Source organism: Callorhinus ursinus, unplaced genomic scaffold (genome assembly GCF_003265705.2).
Source record: "Callorhinus ursinus isolate GAN/ISIS: 27379988/994484 unplaced genomic scaffold, GSC_fseal_2.0 scaffold1, whole genome shotgun sequence".
NCBI lineage: Eukaryota > Metazoa > Chordata > Mammalia > Carnivora > Otariidae > Callorhinus > Callorhinus ursinus.
The window spans coordinates 4171704-4199669 of record NW_027397063.1 but is presented as its reverse complement, the minus strand read 5'-3'; the positions used below and the strand labels follow the sequence as shown (position 1 = coordinate 4199669).

At 42.8% G+C, this 27966-nt stretch overlaps 1 protein-coding gene across 4 annotated transcripts in view; it reads left to right on the top strand.

Annotated features, from left to right (window-relative positions):
- The first annotated feature begins 12489 nt into the window (after window positions 1-12489).
- IFNAR2 (interferon alpha and beta receptor subunit 2) overlaps window positions 12490-27966 on the top strand; it is a 30684-nt gene continuing 15207 nt past the window's right edge. For 2 of the 4 annotated variants that reach the window (XM_025872072.2, XM_073891150.1), the window contains exons 1-5: window positions 12490-12771; window positions 22412-22499; window positions 23518-23559; window positions 24803-24926; window positions 26279-26451. In XM_025872072.2, the coding sequence (XP_025727857.1) occupies window positions 22445-22499; window positions 23518-23559; window positions 24803-24926; window positions 26279-26451 (394 nt within the window). In that variant the 5' untranslated portion in view covers window positions 12490-12771; window positions 22412-22444. The remainder of the gene's footprint in view (window positions 12772-22411; window positions 22500-23517; window positions 23560-24802; window positions 24927-26278; window positions 26452-27966) is intronic. The other 2 variants (XM_025872070.2, XM_025872067.2) reach the window with 2 other exon arrangements.

Below are 27966 nucleotides of genomic sequence, written 5' to 3'. Positions count from 1 at the left end.
TCCATATTCCTCTCTCTCAGTTTTCTGTGGCTACTAGAAGAAATGATCACAATCTTAGTGGCTGAAGACAACGTAAATGTATGACCTTACAATTTTGGAGGTCAGGAGTCCTAAAGTCAAGGACAGGCCTGCATGCCTTCTGAAGACTGTAAGGGGAAATCCATTTCCTTGCTTTTTCTAGCTTCTGAAGGCCACCTGCATGCACATGCACTGGCTCATGGCTCCTAACCCCCATATTCAAGGTCAGCCGTGCAGTCTCTTCCAATGTCTGGCCCCTCCTCTGTACTTAAATATTCTCTCTCTGATTTTGACCCTTCTGACTCTCTCTTATAGGGATCTTGTGTTGACCTTGGGCTCATGAAAATAATCCAGGATAATCTGCCCATCTCAAAACCCTTGGTCACATCTGCAAAATCCTTTTTACCATCTAAGGTAACATAGTCACAGATTCTGGAGATCAGGAGATGGATGGATTGTGGGGTGGGGGGGCAGGTGGACATTATTCTGCCTGCCATACTCTCTAACTGGACTCCTGAGACAGCTCTTGTCAAAAGGTTACTGGAATCAATCCCTTGGTTTTCTCCCATCCAACTAACCATGCATGACAGTTCCCTTGTCTCACTTCTCTTCTGGATGTCTAACCATTGGTGAGGCATAGTCCTTGACTCTCTTCTCCATCTGTTCTCTAGGTGACCCAACACATCTGATGACTTAACATTCCAGTTCTGTGCCAATCATGTGCAGTTTTATAATTCTAGCTCATACCTTTCCACCGAAGTCAAAAATTGTAAATCTCACTATCTTCTTTGTATGTCTTCCATAAATTTTCACTTTTAAACCATCGCCAAGTTACAGAAAAGTCAAACTATGATACAAAGAACTTTTTTCTGAGCCATTTCCTGGTGCCCCATCACCCATAAATACTTTCATGTTTATTTCCTACAAGTAAGGACACTGTTCCACATAACTACAATACACCTTCACAATCAGGAAATTCACTTTGTTGCATTAATACCACCTAATCCCCTGACCCCCTTCAAGGCCACCGGTAGCCATAAAAGGATCCAGTTCAGAGTCATAAGTTGTATTTAGTTGTCAAGTCTCTTTTATCTCCTGTAGACTTTGAGCTTCATGACCTTGACCTTCATGACTTTGGGAGACTATAGGCCAGCTATTTTCTAGAATATCACTATATTTGGTTATGCCCCTTTGGCAGGAGTGTCACGATGAGGTACTGCCGTCTTCTTCCTGTTGCTCCCAGTTGAGTAGTGTGCAATTTTGCTTCGTCCCAACATTGAGGGTGTTCGATTATATCATTTGATTAAGAGGACCTCTGCCAACATTTGCCACTGTAGAGTTACTCTCTTCATCTTTGTGATTAATAAGCATTTTTGTGGAGAGATGCTTTGAAACTTGATAAACATCCTGCTTTTCATCAAACTTTCAATTTATTTAATATAAAACAAGGAAACCACCACGGTGGACTCATGATTTCCCTTTTTATTCAGTGAGTCATAATCCATTACTAGCTTTATTTTGATACTCTAGTTATTCCCGATTGGGTCAGTCCTTTTGAGATGCCCTTATCATTCTTTGAGAACTGCCTTGCTTTCCTGAATAAGATGTTCTAGCCCTACCTTGTGCTTTCACCAACCTCCTCCCCCACCCTGGAATCAGACATTTCTCCAAGGAACCCAGTTTCTGTTACTGGGTAATTATATTTAGAATCAAAGACTTGTGAACTAGGTATGCCTGATTGGAATGTCACCAGGCCCCTCTGAGGGCAGAGCTAGGGAGGAAAATACACACATATGTGCATGCATTTGTATCTTAGACGGCAGAGTTAGGGAAAAAAAATATATCTTTATTTTATAATTATAGATATATTATCTATAAAAATATATATTCATACATATATTTATATTATATAAGATATATACATTCTCATGTGTGCATTTATATCTGTATTATATATACTTTATATATTATAATATATAACATAGTTATATAAAACATCTAATTATATTATATACTATACCTCTTTATATTGTATGTGTCTATCTTTCTTTTTATGGATCTATCTATCCATCTAAAGAAAACCATGGGTTCACATCAACACTTCCAATTCTAATCCAACACCACAAAGTTGGTTCTAGGTTCTCCCTCTCAATATTGTAACTTCTTGGGGTGCCTGGGTGGCTCAGTCAGTTAAGCATCTGCCTTCAGCTCAGGTCATGATCCCAGGATCCTGAGATTGAGCCCCACATCAGGCTCCCAGCTCAGTGGGGAGCCAGCTTCTCCCTCTCCCTCTGCCTGCCCCTCCTCCCCCACTTGTGCTCACTCTTTCTCTGTCAAATAAATAAATCTTAAAAAAAAAAAATACTTGTAACTTCTTTCTCCAACAGTGAGAACCTTAGCTCCCATTAGCCTTAATATATTTATAGTGTGATTGATCTCCCCCAATCTCCGATCTCCCCTGCCACCCCCTTCCCAGCATGGATGCCCTCCTCAACCCAACTGGGCCCGAAGACCCCACTCCAGGCTGTCCCCATGAGAATTCCTTCTTTACCCCTTTGGTGCTTCACACTGCCCCCTACCCCAGTGTGGATGCAACCCCCATTCTCTGGCATGCTCTGACACCTCATACAAGATTTCCCCCATAGATGTCCGCCTTGCCCTGTTTAGAATCTGATACCCGTGATGGATCTCCATGGCTCCCCCATCCTTCACTGACATGGCCCCTGCCCTGGCTCTGCCCCATTTAATGGCTTTAGGACTCTATCTGCCTGAGTATCAGTAGGCCTCTCAAACTCAACACTACAAAACAGAATGCTGGGTTTCCATCCTCTACCCGTAGATCATTTCTCTCTCTTCCATGTCAATTCATGATCCCACTAGCCAGCCCGTTGCTCCAGCCCTCAATGTGGTCATCCATGACTCCATGCTAGACTGGCTCTTCCCTTTCCTTCTTTGGCTGATTCCTGCCCCATGGGCTTTTGGACTTAGCTCTTCTTCCAGCCTGGCTCTCTAAGAACTCTTGGCCTCAGACTTCCATTGTTCGGGTCTCAGCCTAGATGTTCTCAGCTGAGGGAGGCCCTCTCACACCAGCTTGTCCTAGGAAGCTCTCCCAGGCACCCTCGAGCTTACCACCTGTTGCTTTGTCCTCATGTCACTCTGAAATGATCTTGTTTGCTTATGGTTTGTGTCTGCCCTGCCACCCTCCACCCACTAATATATAAGCCCCACCAGAGAGCAGGAACTTGGCCTGTGTCAGATACTGTGCTAGCTCCAAAACACACAACAGTACTTGGCATGGGTGGTTGCTCAATAAATATTTCTGAGTTAATAAACAAATATGCATTTTTTAAAATGTAGTAGACTTTATTTACAGATAAATAGAGCATACAGTACAGTGATTTCCCATATAACCCTCCTCCCCCACACATTAACATCTTGCATTAATGTCATACACCTGTTAAAAATGATGAGCCAATAGTGATACATTATTATTAACTAAAGTCCGTAGTTTACATTAGGATTCACTCTTTGTGTTATGCAGTTCTGTGGGTTTTGACAAATGTATAAAGTTATGTATCCACCATTACGTATCACATAGGATAGTTTGATCACCCTGAAAATCCTCTCCGGTCCACTTATTCATCCCTAGCCTTTTCATACCAGAACACTGGAAACCACTGATCTTTTTACTGTGTCTATCATTTTGCCTTTCCAGAATGTCAAATCATTGGAATCATAGAGTATGTAGCCTTTTCAGACTGACTTATTTTTATTTGGATTCCTCCATGACTTTTTGTGTCTTGATAGCTCATTTCTTTTTATTATTGAATAATATTTCATTGTATGGATGTGCCAGTTTGTTAATACATTCACCTGTGAAGGAAATCTTGGTTGCGTCCAGATTTTGGCAATTATAAATAAAGCTGCAATAGATTTTTGTGTGAATACAAGATTTCACCTCATTGCAGTAAGTTCATGGTTGGTGGATCATATGGTAAGAGTATTTCTAGCTTTGTAAGCAACTGTCAAACTGTCTTCCAAAGTGATTATACTATTTTGCATTTCCATCAACAAGGAATGAAAGTACCTATTGTTCCACCTCCTCACCAGCATTTGATGTTGTCCGTGTTTGGGATTTTAGCCATTCTAATAGGTACATAGTGGTACTTCATTGTTGTTTTAATTTGCAATTCGTTGATAACCTATGATTTTGAGCATTTTTATATGCTTATTTGTCATCTGTATGTCTTTTTTGGCGAGGTGTCTGTTCAGATCTTTTGCCCATTTTTTAATTTGGTTGTCTTCTTATTATTGAGTTTTAAGAGTTCTTTGTTCATTCAGATACAAGTCTTTTGTTAGACGTGTTTTGCAAATATTTTCTCCCAGTCTGCACCTGGTCTTTTCATTATCTTAGTCGTGTCTTTCACAGTTCAGAAGTTTTTCTTTGAAAGAAGTCCAACTTATTGATTTTTTCTTTCATGGATTGTGTCTCTGGTGTTGTATCTAAAAGTTACTACCAAACACAGGGTCATCTAATTTTCTCCTGTGTTATCTTATAAAAGCTTTAAAGTTTTGCATTTCATATATATACAGGTCTGTGATCTACTTTGAGTTAATTTTTGTGAAAGGCGCAAGGTCTGTATCTAGCTTCTTTTTTCTTTTCTTTCCTTTTCTTTTTTGTTTTTTTTGTTTTGTTTTGAATATGTAGTTGTGTCAGCACTGTCTGTTGGAAGACTATCCTCTCCCCATTGAACTGTCTCTGCTGCTTTGGCAAAGATCACGTGACTATATTTGTGTGGCTCTATTTCTGGGCCCTTTATTCTATTTCATTGATCTATTTGTCTATTCTTTCCCCAGTACCACACTGTCTCGATTATTGTAGTTTTATAGAAAGTCTTGAAGTCAGCTAGTTTCAGTCTTCTGACTTTGTTCTTCTTTAGCAATGTGTTGGCTGTCTGGGACTTTTGCCTTTGCACAGAAACTTGAAAATCACTTTATTGATATCCACAAAATAACCTGCTGAGATTTTGATTGGGATTGCATTGAATATAAACACAATTGGGAAAAACTAACATTTTAACAATAATGACTTTTCCTATCCATGAATATGAAAATCTATTTATGTAGATTTTTAAAAATTTCTTGCATCAAAATTTTGTAGTTTTTCTTATGCAGATCCTCCATTTATTTTGTTAGATTTATACCTAAGTATTTAATTTGGGGATGCCAATATAAATGGTACTGTGCTTTTAATTTCAAATTCCAATTGTTCATTATTGTATATAGGAAAGCAATTGACTTTTGTATATTAACCTAGTATCCTACAGCTTTGTTATAATCACTTATTACTCTCAGGAGTGTTTTTTTGTTTGTTTGGGAGTTTTTTTGGTCAGTTCTTTGCAATTTTCTACATCATCATGTCATCTGCAAACAAAGACAGTTATTTCTCCCTTCCCAATCTGTATACCTTCTACTCCTATATTCTTTAGGACTTCTAGTGGGATGTTGAATAGGAGGGAGGAGGGGAGACATCCTTGTCTTGCTCCTGATCATGGGAGAATGCATCCAGTTTTTATAATGTTAGCTGTAAGCTTCTTGGTAAATACTCTTTATCAAGTTAAGGAAGTTTCCCTTTATTCCTAGTTTGTTAAGAGTTTTGTCAGGAATGAATTTTGGATTTTGTTAAATGCTTTTTCTGCATCTATTGATACACTCATGTGATTATTCTTCAGCCTGTTGATAAATAGAGCATATCAATTGATTTTTGAGGGTTGGACAAGCTTTACATAGCTAGGATAAATCTCACTTGGTCATGGTCTATAATTCTTTTGATACATGGTTGGATTTGTTTTGCTAATATTCTGTTGAGAATTTGTACTTCTATATTCATGAGAGTTATTGGTCTGTGGTTTTCTTTTCTTGTATTGTCTTTATCTAGTTTTGGTATTAGGGTAATGCTGGCCTCACAGAACGAGTTAGGAAGTATTCCCTCTACTTCACTTATCTGAAAGAGATTATAGGAAATTGTCATTTCTTTAAATATTTGGTAAAATCCACAGTGAAACCATCTGGGCCTGGCGCTTTCTTTTTGGAAGATTATCAATTGTTGATTCAGTTTCTTTAATAGATATAGAATGATTTCAACTATCTATTTCTCCTTGTCTGATTTTGGAGATTATGTCTTTCAAAAAATTGGTCCATTTCATCAAAGTTATCAGATGCATGGGCACAGCAAATTATTCATACTATTCCTGTATTATCCTTTTAATATCCATTAGATTAGTAGTGATGGCCCCTCTCTCATTTCCAATAGTAGTAATTAGTGTCTCATCCTTTTTTTTCTTGGTTAGTCTGGCTAGAAGTTTATCAGTTTCACTTATCTTTTCAAAGAGCCAGCTTTGGTTTTGTTGATTTTCTCTACTGATTTCCTATTTTCAGTTTCACTGATCTCTGTCCTAATATTTATTAATCTTTTTCTTCTACATGCTTAAGCTTATATTGCTCTTCTTTCTCTAGTTTCCTAAGGTGGAAGTTTAAATTATAGATTTGATAACATTCATATATATATATATATACACATATACATATATATATATATTTAATGTTATAAATTTTCCTCTAAGCCTGCTTGCAGTGCTTCTCACAAATTTTGGTAAGTTGCATTTTCACTTTCATTTAGCTAAAATGTTTTTTAATGTCCCCTAAGGCTTCTTCCTTGGCCCATGTATTATTTAGAAGTGTGTTGTTTAATCTCCAAATATTTGAAGATTTCCTGCAATCTTTCTATTACTGATTTCTAGTTTAATTTCATTGTGACCTGACAGCATACACTGTGTGATTTCTATTTTTTCAAGTTTGTTAAGGTGTGTTTTATGGCCCATAATGTGGTCTATTTTGGCAAATGTTCCATGTGAGATAAAGAATAATGTATATTCTGCTGTTGTTGGATGAAATACTCTATCAATGGCAATTAGATCCAGTTGATTGGTGGTGTTGGTCAGCTCAGCTATATCCTTACTGATTCTCTGACTGCTGGATCTGTCAATTACTGATAAAGGGGTACTGAAGCCTCTATAATCATGGATTTGTCTATTTCTTCTTGCAATTCTATCAAATTTTGCCTCACATATTTTGACACTTTGTTGTTAGGCATTCACACCTTAAGGACTGTTATATTTTCTCGGAGAATTGATCCCTTTATCATCAGGTAATGCCCTCTTTATCCCTGATAATTTTCTTTGTTCAGAAATCTACTTGTCTGATCCAAATGGCCAACAGACACATGAAAAGGTACTCAACATCACTCGGCATCAGGGAAATACAAATCAAAACTTCAATGAGAAACCACCTCACACCAGTCAGAATGGCTAAAATTAACAAGTCAGGAAATGACAGATGTTGGTGAGGATGTGGAGAAAGGAGAACCCTCCTACAATGTTAGTGGGGATGCAAGCTGGTGCAGCCACTCTGGAAAACAGTATGGAGGTTCCTCAAAAAGTTGAAAATAGAGCTATCCTACGACCCAGCAATTGCACTACTGGGTATTTACCCCAAAGATACAAATGTAGTGATCCAAAGGGGCACATGCACCCCAATGTTTATAGCAGCAATGTCCACAATAGCCAAACTATGCAAAGAGCCTAGATGTCCATCAACAGATGAATGGATAAAGAAGATGTGGTATATATATATATATATATATATATATATGATGGAATATTATGCAGCCATCAAAAAAATGAAATCTTACCACTTGCAACAACATGGCTGGAACTAGAGGGTATTATGCTAAACGAAACAAGTCAATCAGAGAAAGATAAGTATCATATGATCTCACTGATATGAAGATTGAGAGAAACAAGACAGAGGATCATAGGGGAAGGGAGGGAAAAATGAAACAAGATGAAACCAGAGAGGGAGACAAATCATAAGAGACTCTTAATCATAGGAAACATGGGGTGGCTGGGTGATGGACACTGGGGAGGGTATGTACTATGGTGGGCACTATGAATTGTGTAAGACTGATGAATCACAGACCTGTACCCCTGAAACAAATAATACATTATATATTAATAAAAAATACACATATTTAAAAAAAAAGAAATCTACTAGTCTGAAACTGACACAGCTACTCCAGCTTTCCTTTGATTAATGTTAGCCTGTCATATATTTCTCCAACCCTTTACATTTAATCTATCTGTGTCTTATATTTAAAGGAGATTTCTTATAAACAATATGTAGTTGGGTCTTACTTTTTAATCCACTCTGTCAGTCTCTGTCTCTTAACTGGCATATTTAGACCACTCACACTTAAGGTTATTATTCATATAGTTGGATCAAGGTCTACCATATTTGTAATGGCTTTCAATTCATTACACCTGTTCTTCGTTTCTTTTTTTAATCTTCTACTCTTCTGCCTTCTCTAGTTTTAATTGAGTGTCATATAATTCCATTTTCTTTCCTTGGTTAGTATATCAATTATACTTCTTTTAAATATTATCTTCAGTAATTGCCCTAGAGTTTTCAATATATATTTACAACTAATCTAAATCCACTTTCAGATAACACTATACAACTTCATGAGTAATGCAGGTACCTTTCCACAATATATTCCCAATTCCTCCCTCCCATCCCTTATAACCTTACTATTATATATTTCATTTATCCATAAGCTCTAATCACCCAATACAATGCTGCTATTATTATTTTGAACAGTAATCTATTAGACCAATTTAAAATAAGGAAAATAAAATATTTTATCTTACTTTTATTTATTCCTTCTCTAACACTCTTCCAATTCCCACATAAGAAAAGTTTCCAATCTATATTAATTTTCTTTTCTTTCTGAAGAACTTCTTTTAACATTCCTTGCAAGGCAGGTATATTGTGACAAAATCCATCCATTTTTGCTTGCCTGAGAAAGTATTTCTCCTTTATTGTTTGAAGGATGATTTTGCTGGATATAGAATTTTAGGTTACTGGGTATTGGTTTCTTTTTTTTTTTTTTTTTTTTTTTACATCACTGTCTTCTTGCTTGAAGTTTCTGAAGCGAAATAAGATGAAATTCTTATCCTTGCTCCTCTATAAGGTAAGATGTTTCATTCTTCTGGATTCTTTCAAGGTTTTCTTTTTGTCTTTGACTTACTCTGGTTTGAATATGTCAAGGTGTAGATCTTTTGGTATTTATTTTTACTATTCTCTGTGCTTCCCAGATCTATGGTTTGGTGTCTCTCATTAATTTTAGAAAATTCTCAGCCATTATTATTTCAAATATTTATTCTGCTCCTTTCTCTCTTTCCTAACTTTCTGATAGTCCTACTACGTATATGCTATACTTTTGTAATTGTCCCACAGTTCTCAGATACCCTTTTTCGTTTGGGAGGTTTCTAACGACATATTTTCACACTCACTGGTTCTTTCCTTGGCTGTGTCCAGTCTACTGATGAGTCCATCAAAAGCATTCTTCATTGCTATTACAGTGTATTGTTTTGTTTTGTTTTGGTTAAATTTCTAGCATTTCCCTTTGATTCTTTCTTAGAATTTTTGTCTTTCTACTTACATTACTCATCTGTTCTTTCTTGTTGTCCATGTCTCCATTAGAACCTGAGAAGTTATGTTTCCTCCTGAACACCAGCCCATTCTGACACCAACTGGTGTTTTAGAAGTCAATTCGATTCTGACACTGACTACCCAGAATCAGCATCAGACTTCACAGGTTTAAAGCTCAGTCCTGCAAGACCACCCTCACTTCAGATACCAGCCACAAGTATTGGGTCCCCAGTTTACCCACAATTCTCTCTGACTTGGCTTCAAAGTCAGGGGTTGCCATGACCACCCCCTCAGGTTTGATCATTTGCTAAAATGACTCACAGAACACACCAAAGTGCCTTTGTTACTATTACTGGCTTATTATAAAGGATACAACTCAGGAACAGGCAAAGAGAAGAGATGCATAGGGCAAGGCATGGGAGGGGGGTGCCCAGACCTTCCATGTCCTCAGTAAGTGGTTCACCCTTCCAGTTCCTCGATGTGTTTGCCAACCCAGAAGCTCTCCAAAACCTGTCACTGATGGGCTTCTGTGGGGGTTTCATCATGTAGGAATGATTGATTATTAACTCAATCTCCAGCCCTTCTCCCTTTCCCAGAGGTTGGTGGGAGAGTTGAAAGTTCCAGACTTCATTTATTACAAGGCGTGGTCTTTCTGGTGATCCATCGTGAAACTACCTATGGCCTCCAAGTGTCACTTCACTGGAACAAACACCTTCTTCGCACCCCTACCACTCAGGAAATTACAAGGGATTTAGGAGGTCGGCATCAGAAACTAAAGACAAAGACCAAGTATCTTTCTATAATAATGCAGAACCCTTACTATATTAATCACACTGCTTTTAAATTCCTAGTCTCATCATTCCCAATCCCCTGCCACAACTTAGCCTTGTTCTCAAGCTTACTTTGCTTCTTCAGATAGTGTTTTTTCCTGCCTTTTAGCATGCCTCATACTTTTCACTGAAAGCTGGACATGATGTATCAGGTAACAGGAGCTGAGCTAAATAATCCTTTAGTGTGAGATGCTATGTTTACCTGGCCAAGAAGCTGTGTTTAATGTTTGCTGTACCTGTAGGTGCTAGAGGCTTTGATTTCATCTAGTGTCCTCATTTTTGTTTCCCCTGTGGTTTTTGGGTTTCCCTAGAAACTCCCTCTTAAATAGAATTGTAATCTACTGTTATCATCCTAGAGTCCTGTAGTTGTGGTGTTAAGATACTGTGAAGGGGAAACATCCTATAATCTTATGATTAAATCTCAGGGCTTGTTTTTCTTTTTGATGGGCCTGAGACTGCACTGTGACCTTCAGAGGAGTTTCTTGGAATCCCCACCCCCTTATTTTCTCTCCTCTGTGGTAGACAGGAAGGCTCGAAGGGGCTGAGCTGTCTCATTACCTTTGAGCTGGATCAGATTGGGCTCTGGTAGAATGACTGATTCCCCTTGAAGGCAGGCTTTTGTACGGAACATTCTGGGTGTATTTCAAAATGGTTTCTCCCTCCCTCCCAAACAGGAGGGGAATTTCATGTTCACCAGGAGAAGCCCAGCGGAGCACCTGGTGGCAAAGATCAAGAAAGCGGGAGAACCCCACTAAGACTAGGCTCCGAGGAGTTTTTAACTCTCGAGTTAGGCCATACTCAGCCTTCAGCAGTGAGTCAAATGCAGTTTAAGTTTTCCCAAGTTGTCGGAGATTTTCACTCCCTGTACACTGATCCTCTACATCTATCTGTCTCTCCAGTTTTCCCACTACAGTTTGCCCTGTGACCTCCATTCACTGATGGATCTAAGAAGAGATTTTCAGTCGGTTCAGATTTTTTCTTGTGAGACATGGAGTGACAATTTCTAAGCTCCTTACATTGTGAAACAGACTGTGTTTATTTTTTAAAACCTTTTCCCTCATCATATGAGTATAAATATTTACTTAGAAATTTGGAAAGTAAAAAAGAAAATAAAAATCAGCTCAAATAGCCTAGTCTGCAATTAATCATTGTTATCATTTTGATATATTTCTATTTGTTGTATTTCCATTTGCATGTATGTTTATGTTCATAGTTTTATTTATTTATATACAAGGATGCATAAAGTGCCTGGAGTTTTGTATCGACTTTCCCCCACTGTCAGGGACTATTTCTGCAGCTTCTCTGAAACTGCTACTGAAAATATTTTGAAAATGTCCTCTTTTCCAGCTACGAGAAGTATGAAGCATCCTCCCCCCTTTTCCTCAGAGGCCAGAAGGCTGACAGTGAGATTGAATGCTCAATGAGAATAATTTAGGGGATTAGTGTATTTTTCTTCTCTTTCAAAAGGATTTTTAACATTTCCATATTAGTAGCTTTAATGTTTAAAATACACATACATTTTGGAAATTGACAGAATATAAACAACAAATAAACAAAATAATGAGGACTATCTATCTTCCCCCTATACCTACCCTGAATGATCAGTGGGGGACTGGGGAAATAGGAACACGGAGGGAAAGAACCACAGATAAGGAGGAGGGAAGTGAACTGACAGTATTTGCAAAGGCCTGCTCGAATCTGGAACTATACCAAGCCTTTACAATCCAATGGTGGCTATTTTTATCCCTGTTTTATTGATCTGAGAATTAGGATCAGAGCGTTTTATAGAACTCGTAAGTGGGGGAGCCAGGAGAAAATCCATTCGCTCATTCATTCATTCTTTCTTTCATTCTTTCATTCATTCATTCACTCATTCATTCCTTCTTCGCACTTTAGAGTGCATGAAAGGTACTCGGCGTGGTTCCAAATGCCACGCGCTGTTCTAGCCCCTGAGGATCCCGCAGTAAACAAAAAGCCCAAACCCCTGGTCCGTTCCCCTACTCGGGAGGGGAGGGTGCGGTGGGAGTGGTGAGAGCCGACTCGATCAACGTCAGTAGAGGAACCAGTCGGTGCTCCGCCCCCGGCCCGCGCCCTGGGTTTCCACCAGCCTCCCGAGGCCGGCGCTCGGTGAGCTCCTCCGCATCGTACCCTGCAGCCATCCGGCGGGAAGGAAGTCCCGCGGCTCGACCCCGGTGTCCTCGCCCGCCCCCGGGCCCTCGGCCCGCTCCACCCACCCGCGCCCGCCGCCAAAGCCGCCGGGGCCGCCGGCAGCGCGCATCCGAGTGGCGGGCGCCGGGGCCGGAGGCGGAGGGGCGGCGGGCGGCGGCCCCGAGGCTGGCACCCCTGCGGGGAGCGGCGAGGCGATCCTGCCGAGGTAAAGAGGCTGGCGGGGGCGGGGGGTGGGGACCGCTGGTGCGCCTGACTTCTTAGCAAACGCCGCTTCCCGAAATCCCCGGCGGACTGCCGGCCTCCCGCGGACTCCGCCTCCGCCCGCGCGGCTACTTCCCCGCGGGGCCCCCGCCCCCTCCATTCCCTCCGCCCCGCACACCCTCCTCCCTACTCCCAGCCCCGGCCGCTGGGCGGGTCGACCCGGGCGTCCCCCGCTGTCCCCCATTGCTGCGCTCCTCGCCGCCGCCAGGAGCTCTCTGTCTTTGCACCCGGTTCCCACCAAGGATGCGCGGGACACCCGGGCACTGGCGGCTGCGAGATGTGAGCCGTTGTGAAGTGTGAGGGTCAAAAGCCTCAAGATCCACTCGGCCTTGCAAAACTGGGTTACCCTCTCGGGCCTCGGGGTCGGGGTCCGCGGCGCGCCCTCCAAGAGAACACTTGGAGTTCCACCAGCCTTTGTGGCTGTGCCGAGAGGGTCCCCGCGGGGCGGCGAGGGCTGGGGTGTCCGGCGTCCTTCCAGACCCCTCGCTTGGAAGCTGGGGTGGAGGGAGGGAGAGGAGACAGGAGCAGCCCTGCCCCGGGGCTGGGGCATAAGGGGAACCCGGTGCCAGTCGATGCTGGAGTTTGGACCGGGAGAAATCAGCCGGTTAAAGCATCAACACACTTAGGTAGTTAGCGACGGCTTTATTGAGCAACCCTCGGAATCCCGGCTCATTTTTTCTTATTTATTTATTTATTAGATTTTATTTACCCATTTGACGAGAGAGAGAGAACAAGCAGGGGGAGCGGCTGGCAGAGGGCGAAGGAGAAGCAGGCTCCCTAGGGAGCAGGGAACCGGATTCGGGGCTCGATCCCAGGAATCTGGGATCATGACCTGAGCCCAAGGCAGACGTTGAGCCACCCAGGCGCCGCTCATTTTTTTCTTTTAATATTTGTTTGATTTCCTTGCTTTTGTTTGGGAAGAAGTCTAGAAGCTAGTATAACAGGCCAGAGGGGTCAGATCTGAGCCAGTTTGAGCAGGGAGGTGCAGAGCAGGCTCAGGGAACCTGGAGTCCGGCCATGCTCCCCAGGTATCCTACTGAGCCTGGCGGCTGAGATAACTCAGGCCCTTCCCTGTCCCACACCTTGGCAAGGTTTCTAAGTACCCTCCCCTCCTCTCAACTTGCTGTTCAGATTTGGGGAACAAAGCGGTGGAAGCAGAGGCCACACCGAAATCAGCCCTAAGGAAAACATCTTTTAAACTCTCCTAGCTGTATGGGCTTCGTTGATAAGGTTTGACCAGTTTGTTCCAGGAAATGGCTTGATCTTTCAAGTTCTATAGTTCACAAGCTGGCTTAACATTGTTTTAAAACGCCAAAAATCTGCGTGGCTCTTTTATTCTTACCCGCATTTCCTCTAAAGTTCCTCATGTGTTTATTTAAAAGTTAAAGAAAATCTCCCTGAAATTTGGTTCCTGTGATTTGACAAATGGTAATTTGTCTAAAAAAAAAAAAAAAAATTAGAGGGGCGCCTGGGTGGCTCCGTAGGTTAAGCATCTGCCTTCAGCTCAGGTCATGATCCCAGCGTCCTGGGATGGAGCCCCGCATGGGGCTCCTTGCTCAGTGGGGGGCCTGCTTCTCCCTCTCCCTCTGCCTGCTGTTCACCCTGCTTGTGCTCTCTCTCTCTCTCTCTCTCTGACAAATAAATAAAATCTTAAAAAAAAATTAGAACCACAACCCCAGAGATAGTCTTAGAGGTGACACTTTTATTAAAATATATATTTCATCCCTCCCACTTGCATTCAGAGCCAGATTAACTCATTTTCCTGTTATATTTATAAACCTTCAAGCTACTGAAGAATCAATAGCATGTATCTTTTTTGACTATCAGTCATCGTATGTCACCAAAACTAAAATGCCAAGATGCACTTTTATTTTATGTAACCAAGTAAGAAAAACACACATTCTGGTTTCAGAGATGTTGGGATGTAAGAAAAAAATGTGCATTTTATAATCTGTAAAATGTAATCTGAGCAGAAGCGGAGCCTGACAGTATTTTCCCTGAGGACTCTTCATTCCTTTCAAGAGTGAAACTGGTTGGTATGCAATTCGAGAAGAATAAAGGAAAACTAGTTAGTTGAGAGAGCTAGTGGGCTGAAGTAAGAGTCCTGAGAAGTTGAGAGAAGAGGAAAAAAGTTACAGAGTAGTTGAGAGCCACTGAACATTTTCTCCAGAGCGGGCAGGAAAATGAGGACACTTAGTTTCCCCATAAGTCCAAGTACATGGGAGAGAGAATCGTAAGCATTGTTCTTCTTCTTGTTGTTTTAATTATGAGGGTTTTTTTTTTTATATATATATAGTTAAAATCTGGGGCACCTGGGTGGCTCTGTGGGTTGAGCATCTAACTCTTGGTTTCGGGTCGGGCCCTGATCTCAGGATTGTGGGATCGAGCCCCGAGTGGGGCTCCGAGCTCAGCCCAGAGTCTGCTTGGGATTCTCTCTCTCTTCCTCTCCCTCGCCCCCTCCCTCTCTCTCAAATAAATAACATCTTTAAATATATTTAAAATTTGAGTGTACCCCCCCCCACCAGAAACCATACTGGTGAGTCAACAACAATCTTCAAAAGGCTCCCTAATAAACAGGACCTTGGCATACTTGACTTTCTCCTTCTCTGACAAAGGGGCAGTGGTCAGAGGCCATGAGATGGGGAAAGTCAGCTGGGTGAGTGGGAGCAGAGACAGCCAGGGCCAGAATCGGAAGAACCAGCCAGAGGCCCAGTGGTTGACCCTCCCTCCCCTCTCCACCGGAGGCAGGGAACAACATCTTCCAGGAGAAAGCAGGGCCCGGGTATCTGACATCTGGCTCCCCCCATCCCAGAGCCAGTCCTTCAGGCTCGGGAAACTGCCCAGTCTTTACCGAACAAACTGGAATCAGATGTGGAAGCTAAGGAGGCAAGGAGGTTAAGGTTTCACTCCACTGTATCACAGTAACAGATGACAAAGTCATCCAAGTACCGACAAGGTGACCCCAAGTAGTTGGCCGGGGGGGGGGGGGGGGGGAGGGAGGAGGAAAGGAAGAGAAAACAAACCACATAGCTTGCAAGGAGTCTTACTAAAAAAATAATATGACTCCTGGGTTAGGAGAAAATTTCTTCCAATAGCCTTATATCCTACAACTTGATAAAAATATGAGTTCCATAGAATAAACTCAAAGACGAGACTGTTTTAAAGTGGGATAGAACAGGAGATTGCAGACTTGAGGGGGTAAATTGAGCACCATGGGAACATAATCACAGAAGTCAGAGTAAGAATAGATGCTGCTGAAAGTAAAAGCATTTTTAACAGAGAAAAGGTTTGATTCAAGCCAGTGAATGCAAATGAAAAGAAAGGTCAAGTTAATTAGGAAGAATCTGATGTGGAAGATAAACAAAGCACAAGACCAAGCGTTAGAATAATTGGGATCTCTGAGATACTGAAACCAACAAATGGGACAGAAAATGCACGTAAAGGTAAGAGAAAAGAAGTTTTCTTGAAATGAAGAAAAAAATGGTCTCTAGGCCAAAAGAAAACTTTCCAGGAAATTGCCACCTTCCAGGAAATTTTCCTATGGGAATGCTCAGCAGGAAGATACCTAAAACAATTTAAAATAATTTTTAAAAGGAAAGAATTATTTAGGAATCCAAGAAGAAAGTAAACAAAAAAGGAGCAAACCAAATCAAGCTGGCCTCCAACTCTCTGGTGCTTAAATGCCAGAGTATGGGGGTGCTGAGAAGTGTTCTCAGTGGAGGACACTGTCCCCAGGAGGGCATTTTATCCAGCTAAGATGTCATTCCAGGTAAGTCAATTGGCAGGCCTTCTCAAATATGAAAGAGCCAAGGGAATTCAAGACCCAGTGAGCCCTCTTTGGGGGAAAACTGCTGGATTAGAAAAATCCAGCAAATTAGCAAATTAAGAGAGAAATGAAAACAAAGAACCCAAGCGTAGAGAACTCATGCTCGAAAAGATTGTTGGTGACTATTGATCGGAACGTAGAATTAATGCCAGACAGCTTTGGAATTGCAGGTAAAATAAAATGTGATTGTTATATCAATCCAGACACGAAAAACAAGCAAAAAAAAAAAGAAAGAAAGAAGGAGGTAGGGAGGAAGATGGGAGGAAAAGGAGAATAAAGTTTTCTAGTTTGAAAGCATGAATCAATAAATATGGTTTAATAGTAAAAGATGCTGTGAACATATAATCCCCCAACTTCCTAATGTCTTCTTCCGTAACTTTTTTTTTTTTTAAAAAACATTAGTAGGCTATCTTAGGGAAGTTATTCTTTCCTAAAGAGAAAAATAATTCAAGCTGCAACAGTTCCTTCAGTCTTTCCTTCAGGGTTTTTTTTCCCCCCAAGTACAGTTAAATTTAGACAGACATGCTGTCTGTGTGTGTGTGTGTGTACTTGCGTGCATGTGCATGCATGTGCGTGCATAGAAAGATCTCTGGGATCATGTTCACCTGTTAATGATGGAAATATCTGGATGCTGGAATTTGCACTTTTATACATTCTTAATTTTTTTAATGAGCACACAAAAGAAGTGCTACAGAAACAAGAAAGACATTTGAAACATCAACTAGAAACAAACATGCCAAGATACTAACAATGGTTGATGCTGGGCAGCAGAAATAAGGATGCTTGTTAGTTTCTTCTTTCTACTTTTTTGTATTTTTTTCCTAATTTCCGGGGGGGGTGGATTACGTAATTGCATTTGTGTAGTATTTCTGAATCCAGTCCATTCATTACTCATTGACGACCAAGGAAAGACCCTTATGTTCCCCACTAGGAGACTGGGAGGCAGGCTCCTTGAGGGCTGTCTGTCTGTCTGTTTAGGAGGAGTTGGAATTCAGGCAAGAATTACTTCACCCCATAGGGTCCAATTGAGCGGGGTCCTGAAAATCAGCCGTGTTGAGGGCTCAGAGACAAGGGTCGCTCCAGGAGGAATGGAGAGGAGAGCCAGAGCTGGGTGAGAGGCACCCGGAGCTGGGCGCCCTGTGCAGGGCAGTGGCTCCTGGGAAAACTGGGGAGGCTGAGGACAGCCTTGAATTCAACCCAGGGCACTTGATGCCTTGTTAGATGACAGTGAGCCACAGACTGCGTGGGGCCCGGAGCAAAATAGAAATGCAGAACCCCCATGTTTACAGAGCAAGAGGCACAACTGAGGGCCCTAAACTATAAAGCTTTTTCTTTTCTTCCATTGTCTCTGTCTCTCAACTTGTCACTTTTCATATTTACCATTTAATGTCGTCCTGAGTAAAAAAAAAAAAAAAAAATTTACATTAATAGCAGGAATTTCCCCCATTCTACTTTATATTGTGCAAAACCAGATCTAAGAGCCTTTCATTCACATGGGGGAATCATTGAATTACACAATTGGCATCTCAGGGAACATTTGGAGAGGGTGCCTCAAACTATCCAGAAGAGACAAACACAGGCCAAACTCAGGAAGGAAAAGGGGGTTCCCCAGGCCCACAGCCCCAGAAACATTCCCTTATGCCCAGGTGTATGGTAGGGGCCAGTGCAGCTCCCGGCAGGTGCCCAATGCCACTGCGCCCCTTGCAACTCTGGGCGCATGTGCCCTGGGGCCTGAGGGATGCTAGGATCCCCCTCCCGCTAGCCAACCTGCACCCCAGTTTGGGCTGGGCTCTGGGGAAGTCCAGCCCTGAATCCCTCCGGCCCAAGGACCTGTTATCTCAACCCACTGCATACTAGCAATGTCTAAAGGTCTTTAAACCTCTGCCCTTGGACATGCTAGGTACCTGGATCAAGGCTGACCTAGATGCCCACCCCCACCAGTCCAGCTAGCTGCCCCCCTGGGTGAGGCAGGGCATGGCCAGCCTGGGGGGAAGGACAGCTGGCCCCCTCCTGTCTAACACACCAAGAGGGCATCCAGGCAACACGATGTGACCCAGCTGCCGCCCCCACACAAAGTTCATCAGGGTAGAGAGAGAGGCCAGACAGGGCCTGGGACCCCATCCTGCAGGGGAGGTGGGGGCGAGACCAAGTGTGAGCTGAGGCTACCAGCTCACCGTGTGTCCCACTGTCCCATCAGACTTCACTAACAAAACACAAATTCAAAGATAAAATTATTAAGAATTTCGGGACAGCCACGGGAGAGCAGTAAAGCAAGTATGGATCCCTTCTGCCTGCGAGACCCAGGACGGGGGAGGTGGGGGAGGAGCGAAGCCAGCCCTGGCTGGCTAGGAGATGGGAGTGACAATAGCTGTGCTTTAGGAAGGCTGGTAATCAGGGAGAGTTTCCAGGCACTTCATTCAACAATTCCAGGAAGGATGTTGAGACAGGAAATTAGATTTTCCAAACAACCAGGAATCTAGTTACTAGACATTGGGTTGGAAGTGGGGTATGGGTCATCAGGAACAAAGAAGGAGAGGAGACATCCCCTGGCCCACAGAGGGTGAGGGACTTATAATTGTGTAATTTTCTGTGTGTGTCCGCCGCGGAAGAAACCAAGTGTTCTATAGATGCAGAACAAAGGTGAAGATGTACCACCATCAGGAAAAGACAGAGGGGCGAGGGGCCACAGGGCAGATGGTCAAGTGCAAGGGAGTGTCTCTCCCCACCCCTCCATGTGGAATTCTACACCCTAGATGTGCCCAGCATCTTAGGGAATGCCCACAACCATGCAGGCCCTCTCCTGGGGAGTAATGGTGGTAGACAAGGTCACACGTCACAACGATCTCTATAGATGTTCTAAATGGGCACAGTATAGTGGGGTAAGTTATAGGCAGAGGTGCCTGGACATCTCATGGGTGGTGGAGTCTTCAGCAGGGACAGCAGTTTTAACCTGGAATGTCTTGGATTCCTCCAGGAGAGCACCTTGGGTGGGACCTGTTACCCTGATAATCAAGAGGACTTTCCCAATTTGTGTTGAGCTCGAACTCAAGTCTGCCGCTTTGTGGTCCTTTTTCAGTTTCCACTTGGGGCTTGATGCTGCTACAGTGTTGGAGGGGACAGAACACCCAGAATCAATAGGGCCCAGTTGCTTGTGTGGAGACAAAAGCCCCAAGGCAGAGAAGGAACAAGACCCATTGCGGGGGGCGGGGGGGCTCCATAAAATTCACAAAGAATTTCTCACCGTAGAGTGAGGAACGCTTTCGGACTATGACTCAAAATGCAGATGCCAAGAAAGAAAATAGCTTTAAATCTGAAAACATACAACTCAGAAACTAATGCATGAATTTTTTTTTTTTTTTTTTTTTTTAAAGCCAGCATGAGGGACACCTGGGTGGCTCAGTTGGCTAATCGTCTGCCTTCAGCTCGGGTCATGATCCCAGTTTCTTGGGATAAGTCCCATATAGGGCTCCTTGCTCAGTGGGGAGTCTGCTTCTCCCTCTGCCTGCCGCTCCCCCTGTTTGTGTTCTCTGTCTCTGACAAATAAATAAATCTTAAAAAAAAGAATCAGTTTTCTGATTCATATTAAAAAAATAAAATAAAAAAATAAAGCCAGCATGAGCAAATCAAAGGGCAGGTTGACAACAGAAGGGGAAAAGATGTGATTTGTATCAAAGACAAAGGGCCACTTTTGCTCATATTTAAAAAGTTCCTGCAAACAAACCAGTAAGAGAAAAAAGCTACACAACTCAGTAGAAAAATGAGCAAAAATACAAACAGTTAAGAAAGGAAATGCAAGTGACTCTTAAATGTATGAAAACGGACACTAACTCAGAATAAGAGAAATATAAATTTGTATTAGTCTGAAGAACATTTTTTATTTATGAATTTGATTTTAAAAAGTCCAAGAGCGGGGCGCCTGGGTGGCTCAGTCGGTTAAGCGTCTGCCTTCGGCTCAGGTCATGATCCCAGGGTCCTGGGATTGAGTTCCGCCTCGGGCTCCCTGCCCAGTGGGGAGTCTGCTTCTCCCTCTCCTTCTGCCCCTCCCCCTGCTCATGCTCTCTCTCAAATAAATAAATTAACAATCTTAAAAAGCATAAAATAAATAAAAACCCAAGAGCTTGATGGCAGCGTCGGTGAAGAGCTTGTGGCGGAAGGAAAAATTCTCACATATCACAGGTGGTCATGCAGCCACCAGGGCAAGAGAGTGGCCGTTTCTATTCAAATTACAAGTGCAGAGCCCCTCTGTGTCAGGTGTCTTCCATCTACCCCTCCAGACCCAGCCTGAGTCTGAGACCCACTGTCACCCCGTACTTTGCTCCGGGATCCTGTCTTGTTAGGGCGCAGCCACCAGCACCCTGGTCCTATGACTTCTGATCGGGATCAGCCAGTGATGGGCCCCAAGTAAGAGAAGGGAAGAAAGACGGTGAAGGGTATTTACCCTCCCATCCCCTGCCACTTCCCTGCACTATCCTTTTGGGCTCCCACAGGGTTTTCTCCTACCAAATTCCAGCACCTTCCCTTTGCCCAAGCCCAGGATGGTAACAGCCTCCACCGTTATTAGCTCCAGGTACTACTTTCTCCCTTCCTGTTTGCCTACATCCTGCTCACACAGTTGTAAATAGTCCCTTGATTAAAGTCTTCCTCAAAATATCCTAATTCAAATATCTTTTTCCTGCTGAGACCGTGAGTGGTATGACTTTTTGCCTGCAATCCTACTTCTGGCAAGTTTTTCTACGCTTAGACTCGCACACATGCAGAATGGCGCGTGTCCGAGATAATCCACCGCAGAAAAGACTGGAGGCAACTCAGACATCTGTCGTGGGGCCTGATTACCTAAATGGTCCTGTGTCCATAGAGTAGACGATGCAACTGCTTTTAAAAAAAAAAAAAAAAAAAACAAGGAAATTCTCTTGGGTGCTGATGATCTCCCAGATATATATCGTCCAGTAGAAAAAGCAGGAGTAGGGACAGGGAACGTACCTCTGATCTCTTGTGTTAAAAAAGGGGGAAAAATAACATATATTTGGTTTTGCTTGTGCTTAAAGATATTCTGAAGGACTCATCAAAGCATTAATAAAAAGTAGTTTTCTGAAGGAAGCAAGACCCTTTGCTATTTACTTTTGTGTGTTTTTGGAAACAGATAACTCTGTCGCCTATTCCAAAGTTAAATTTAAAACCTCTTCCTGGGGGCTCCTGGGTGGCTCAGTTGGTTAAGGTCTGCCTTGGATCCCAGGGTCCTGGGATCGAGCCCCTGCTCAGTGGGAAGCCTGCTTGTCCCTCTCCCCTCTGCTCGTGCTCTTTCTTGCTATCTCTCTCTCTCTCTCTCAAACAAATAAATAAAATCTTAAAAATAAGAATAAAATAAGTAGGGCGCCTGGGTGGCTCAGTCGGTTAAGCTACTGCCTTCGGCTCAGGTCACGATCCCGGGGTCCCAGGATCGAGTCCCGCCTCGGGCTCCCTGCTCGGCGGGGAGTCGGCTTCTCCCTCTGACCCTCCCCCCCTTCTCATGCTCTCTCTCTCTCATTCTTTCTCTCAAATAAATAAATGAAATCTTTTTAAAAAAATAAAATAAATAAATAAAACTTCTCCCTGACCAGACAGGGAATTGGTCCCAGGTCTGGCTCCCAGGAGGGCAAAGGAATCCTAGAAGTGGAAACATCCTGCTCCTTTCTTGTTGTCCTGTCTTCGTCCACTTTTATCTTTGTCACTTAATTACATGCCTCAGCATTGGGATCACCTAATACCGATTTCCTTTCAGATGTGAAAGTAAAGAAAAGACTTAATAACCAAGATGCTTTGGAGCCAGAATGCTTCCCCGGTTAGATCACTGAATCTGTTTCTCGTGGGTAAGTGTTACTTTTGTTGGAGCTCTTGTAGGAGCAAGCCAGCCAAGTCGCCATCACCTGGGGTCCTATTGGGGAGTGGCAAATGGATGTCCCTGACTAGGGGCCCAACATCAGCCTGTCCAATGCCAAGAGCCAAATGGAACGTAGATACGAAACCTGCACTGAGGGTCTGGAGTTTCCACCCTACTATTAATTTTAGGAAAACAAACAAACAAGAATGACTCCATAATGATGGAGAGGCACTTTGAAGAGGAATTTCTCTTAATACCCTCATTCTAATCCAGGGCGGAGCTTCTCACTCTACTCCCCTACTTAGGAAGAGGCCAAACCCCTTACCTCCCACTGCTTCACCAGACTGAAAAGTTGGCCCTGAACTTTGGTTTCTGGGCTTCATTTATTCTTGACTTTTTTCCTGTAGTCTTATGCCGCTTTTTCTCTACCTTTCTTTTGATTCTATTTCAGCGTCCCTGGGTCATCTGTTCCATAGTTTACCAGTAGGGGATCCATGAGGGGGACATTTCTCCCCTATGCAGGGCTGCCCATGCCTGTAACCCCTCCCTTCCCAAGTCACTGTGACAGCCAGAAAGCAAAGGAGAGTCCCCAGTTCCCATCACCAGCGATTTTCTTCCTACGCCCCCCTTGACAAATGTCTTAACCTTTAAAGTGTATTAACTGACAATATGCGTATTCATATTCTGAGACTTTTTCCAGACACGTAGCTAGCTGCTTCTCAGGGCTCTCTCCCAACCCATCAGCCCTGTTATTCACAGCAACCCCCGGATAGATCTCATTTTGGATTCAATCAAGTTGAAACCCGTGGACCATGTGCTGATGATACCCACATCAATCCTCCAAGAACCATTTGCTTGAGCTTTTTTTTTTTTTTTTTTTTTAGCACAAGGAAGTCTCAATCCAACATTAAGATGTGTAAGAAAGAATGCCAGGCTCAGAGTGAGAATTACAAATTGAGGCTGGAGAGAGTATTTTTGCTTGTCTAATATATTTTTCTTCTTCCTAGTGTGTATCAGCCTTGTGTTTGGTGTGGTATCTTCGTTGCCTGGTAAGAGATTTTCTTGGCTTGACTGAATTTTGTGGAAGGGCCAGAGTACTGGGGCGACCGTTCAGAAGTCTAAAATGTGGGGAATTTGATTTCTGATCCCAGATGTGTTGCCAATTTTGTTTGAATCCTTTTTCTTAGATTTTCTCAAATACTCTCTTTTTTTCCCTCTGTCAAAGGAGCGAAATTTAGCCAAATTTGCACATTTGTCTCTCAAAACTCTTGTAAGAAATTAATACCAAAAAGAAAAAAGAGAAGAAAACACCAGAAGTCATTTTAAAACTCTTTAAAAGAATATTCAGTTTCAAACCCCTTAATCGAAGAATGAGGAGGCACAGACTGTCAAACAGAAAGCGATCCAGAAATAATTTCCCCTTACTTTGCATTCTTCCCCGTGCTCTCTGGTACCTGGTGCCAGATAAAGGAAAATACTCTTTTTAAACCAAACATCTTGCCTACACCTATAAATCTGTCCACATAATCTCACTCTGCATTAACTCTATATCCAACCTTGTGATGAGCACAGGGGATGAAGAGTTCGCAGCCGAGAAGCAAAGTCCTAGGTCCAAACCACAGGCAACTTAGAGGATCATAAAAATTGAATTTGAAAAAAAAGAAAGAAAAGACCTGAATTTGAACGGGATTTGACCACTATAGCTTTCGAATCTCACTTGCCACTGCCTCTTCCCAGCTACATAACATTATGTAACTCTGCTTCTCAGTTTCACGGTCCGTAGAATGGGTCTCTTCCTAGCACTGACTTCAGCATTGTTGCTCAGATTAAGTGCCTGGAAAGGGCCAGTCTTGACATGCATTATCTGTCCCTTCCTTCCGTAATCAGGGAATAAATGCAATGGGAAGTTTAGCAGAGGGAAAGCAGGTGGTGGGCCGAGCCGCTTAGGGGACTATAAGAGGTGTTGGAGTTGAGAGAATGAGGTGGACACCTCATTTTGATCTGATGAACCGCTGAGAGTCCATGATAACCACTGAGAGTCCATGAGGGAGCCCAAATCTTGTTTCCACAGTGCTGAGTTCTGGTTCCTAAGCTTGCCTGCCCTAACAATGTGTTGCTCATGAATTAGTTATGTTATTTCATTTCTCGTGTCCACTAGAACCATGTCCTTCCCATGTTCCCAAGACCCTGGGGTTTCTCTGCTGGGCGTGTGGGCTCCAGATCCCAAGGGACCGATTGGACAACCCTGGGTTCCAGATTTCAGTGTTCTTTTTTCTTTCCTGTTTCCTCTAGATTTATCAGATAAATCTTGCACTTTCAAGGTGACATTACGCAATTTCCGGGTCATCTTATCATGGGAATTAAAAAACCATTCGATTGTACCAGATCACTATACATTACAGTACACAGTTATAAGGTTGGTTTGACATTTCATTTTTTTCTTGTTAAATATATTCTATTTCTATTAATTGGGGAGTGGGGAAGGGTCGTGGTCTTCCTTGTGATAGAGCTCCTCTCTTCTCTCCCTCTCTCTCTCTGTTCTGAGTTCAGAGCTTTAAAAGTCCAAGTCCCACTTTTAATTGAATTGAGTATTTTAACAACCTCAAACTGGTTTTGACAAAGCTTGTATTTATAGTCATTTCTATGGGTCAGAGCTGCAGAAGCAAAATAATTACTATGAATGGTTTTCACAGTTATTTCTCCAAGTCAGTCAGTCTGGACATTTAAAGCACAGTTTTTCAAGAAATAAATAAATGAATGAATGAATGCACTGTTTTCTGAGGACAGGAGTCCAAAGATCTGGTGACCATATTGATGTTAGGTTCACTTTTCTTTACTCAGGGAGCCATGTGGCACATCAGAAAGCTGCCTGGCCGAGACCAGGAGAGGCCCAGGTTCACAGTCTGGCTTGATCACTGATCGGCCGTGACCTTGGGGCACAGAGCTCAACTTCTCTGAGCCCAGTGTCCTACTTAGGGGTGCCTGCAAAGATGAATGACATAATGGATGGAACCCTCGATGGCTCACTTCTAAGTTGTTACTTTGATCCAGTTGCCCCTCCAAGTGTTCTTTTGTTTGCTGTTTATTTGGCTAATAGCTGTTACTACCACTGACTGACCCGGTAGAAGACCTCTTGCAAGTTTCTCTGGTGCCTGCCAAAGTCTTAGTTTCTCTCTGTGTTAGGCGGTCCTGTGTACCACCCACTTACCTTTCTGAAGCTCAAGAAATCAGATGTCTCTCTTGTCCCTACATAGCACAGTCTGACTTGGGACTGGACCATGTGATCCTCAGCTGGAGAGAGGGTTTCAGGGAGGATACTCGTGATTGTTCTGTGGCGTCAGGGAGATCTGGGGCCTCTACCACGAAAGCGTAAGGTTTGCTCATTCATTCATCCAGCAAATATTTACTGAGCACCTACTGCCTGTCAGGGGTCGAACCATGAACCAAAGTCCTTGACCTCCTGAGGCCTAGAGCAGATATTCTGAAAGTAGGCAGAGATATCAGTAAACAAATAAAGATATAGTGTGGTAGGTGCTGGTAAACAGTGTGCAGAAAAATAAAGACAGACAAGAAGGATTAGGAGAGAAAGGGTGGACACGATGGGGTAAGGTGTATTTCCATTTTAAATAAAGTGGTTAGGGAAGACGACTCGATACAGTGATATTTGGGCAGAGCCATAAAGAAATGAAGAAGCTGGGCATGCAGTTAGTGGATTCTCATCACATAAATGCTGAAGTTTTCCTTTTATCATTTCTTTTCCTTTCAAAGTAGACCAGACCATGTGAAGATTGTGGAGCACTGTTCAAATATCACAGCATCATTTTGTGACCTAACGGATTTGTGGGAGGTCCTGCCCGAGACGTATGCCGTCACAGTTGATGGATTCAGAGGGAACACAGCACTGGTCACGTGTTTCATCGATTTCTTCCTGGCAACACACAGTGAGTGGATCTCTGTTTATCATCTTCAGCAGCAGCATCAGCATCAAGTTCATCAGTATTCGCTTTGCCATGAAATAGAAAGGTCTGCAAAGGGTGTCTCGGACTCAGGCCTAGGTGCACTGCCTGACCCTGCCGCTTTCCTAGCTCTGAAGTAGTTACTTTGCTTCTCTGAGCCTCAGTTTTCTTATCCAGAAGGTGGGATGATGATCTGTACTTTGCAGAGGATTCCTCTATGCCTGACTGAGGCAGGTATTCCGGCAGCAAGGGCCACTACTTTCTGGTATATTTCAGAAGCTGACAGGAAGTAGATAGTGAGGTCCAGATGGCCTGTATCTGAGCTGTCGCAACTCTCTGGGCCAGTGTTTTCCTTAATACTGCGACCCCTCCCCCGGATCATAACCCAGTAGCTCTTAACCTCTGTCAGTTCCCAGACTCAGAGAAGACCGGAACCCGAGAGTGGGTCTGCCTCTCTCCTCTTTCCCTATGACTGGAGTCAGCTTGCTACGGCACTTGCCTTAACATTCCCGGTGTCAGTGGTCCTCAGCCACACTCCAGCACTTCTTCAGTGTCTTATTGTGCAACCTCTTTCCAAGAGAAAGATTCTATTTCAGCTCCCCGTTAAAGGCTGTGTGGGTGTGCACTCACACGTATGTGCTTAGCAAAGTGGTAATGACCGAATCCCACTGTCACAAACAACCTAGATAGGAGAATCACTGGAATTGTGTATATATGTTTGTGTGTGTGTAGAAATGTACATATCTGTGTGTGTATAAAAAAAAGAAAAGAAAGAAAAGCACAACTTCTAGATCATGGTATGCAGACTATTGCAGAAACGATATTAAAGTCAGAAAGATGTCGTTTTTCAAGACTCAAGATGGTAAATATAAAAAATATGTAAATATCCAGGTTTAGGGGACATGCAGTGAGTGTACTGTGGTGAGGTCTTTCTGAAAGCATTTGGCAGTATGTGTTAAAGCCTTAACACCTGCTTGCTCTAATCCAGAATTCCTCATTAAAAATTCATCCTAAAGAACAATCGTGGATAAATGTCATAGTTTAGCTCCTAGAATGTTCACTGATGCAATGATTCTATTCAGAAAAGTTAGAGACAATCTCATGTTCAAAACAGCAAATCAGTTAAATTATGGTACAATCAGTCACTTAGGGGAATAGAATCAACCATGAAAGGTCGTGATGAACATCAGGGGTCAGCCAACTTTCCGTAGAAGTCCAGAAAAGAAATACTTTGGACTTTATGGCCCACACATCATACACTATATCACCTATTCTTCTTTCATTGCTTTGCAACCTTTTTAAAACTAAAAACCACTCAAAACTGGCAGGCTGTGCAGAAATCCAACCCACAATGGAGATAAATATGCATTAATATGTTTATGAAATGAGTTAGGTGCGATATATACCATGCAAAACTGTGGGTAAGAATGATTTAATTTTAGTTTAGATGGGTGTGTGTGTGTGTGTGTGTGGGTGTGTGTGTGTGTGTACACTAGTTCA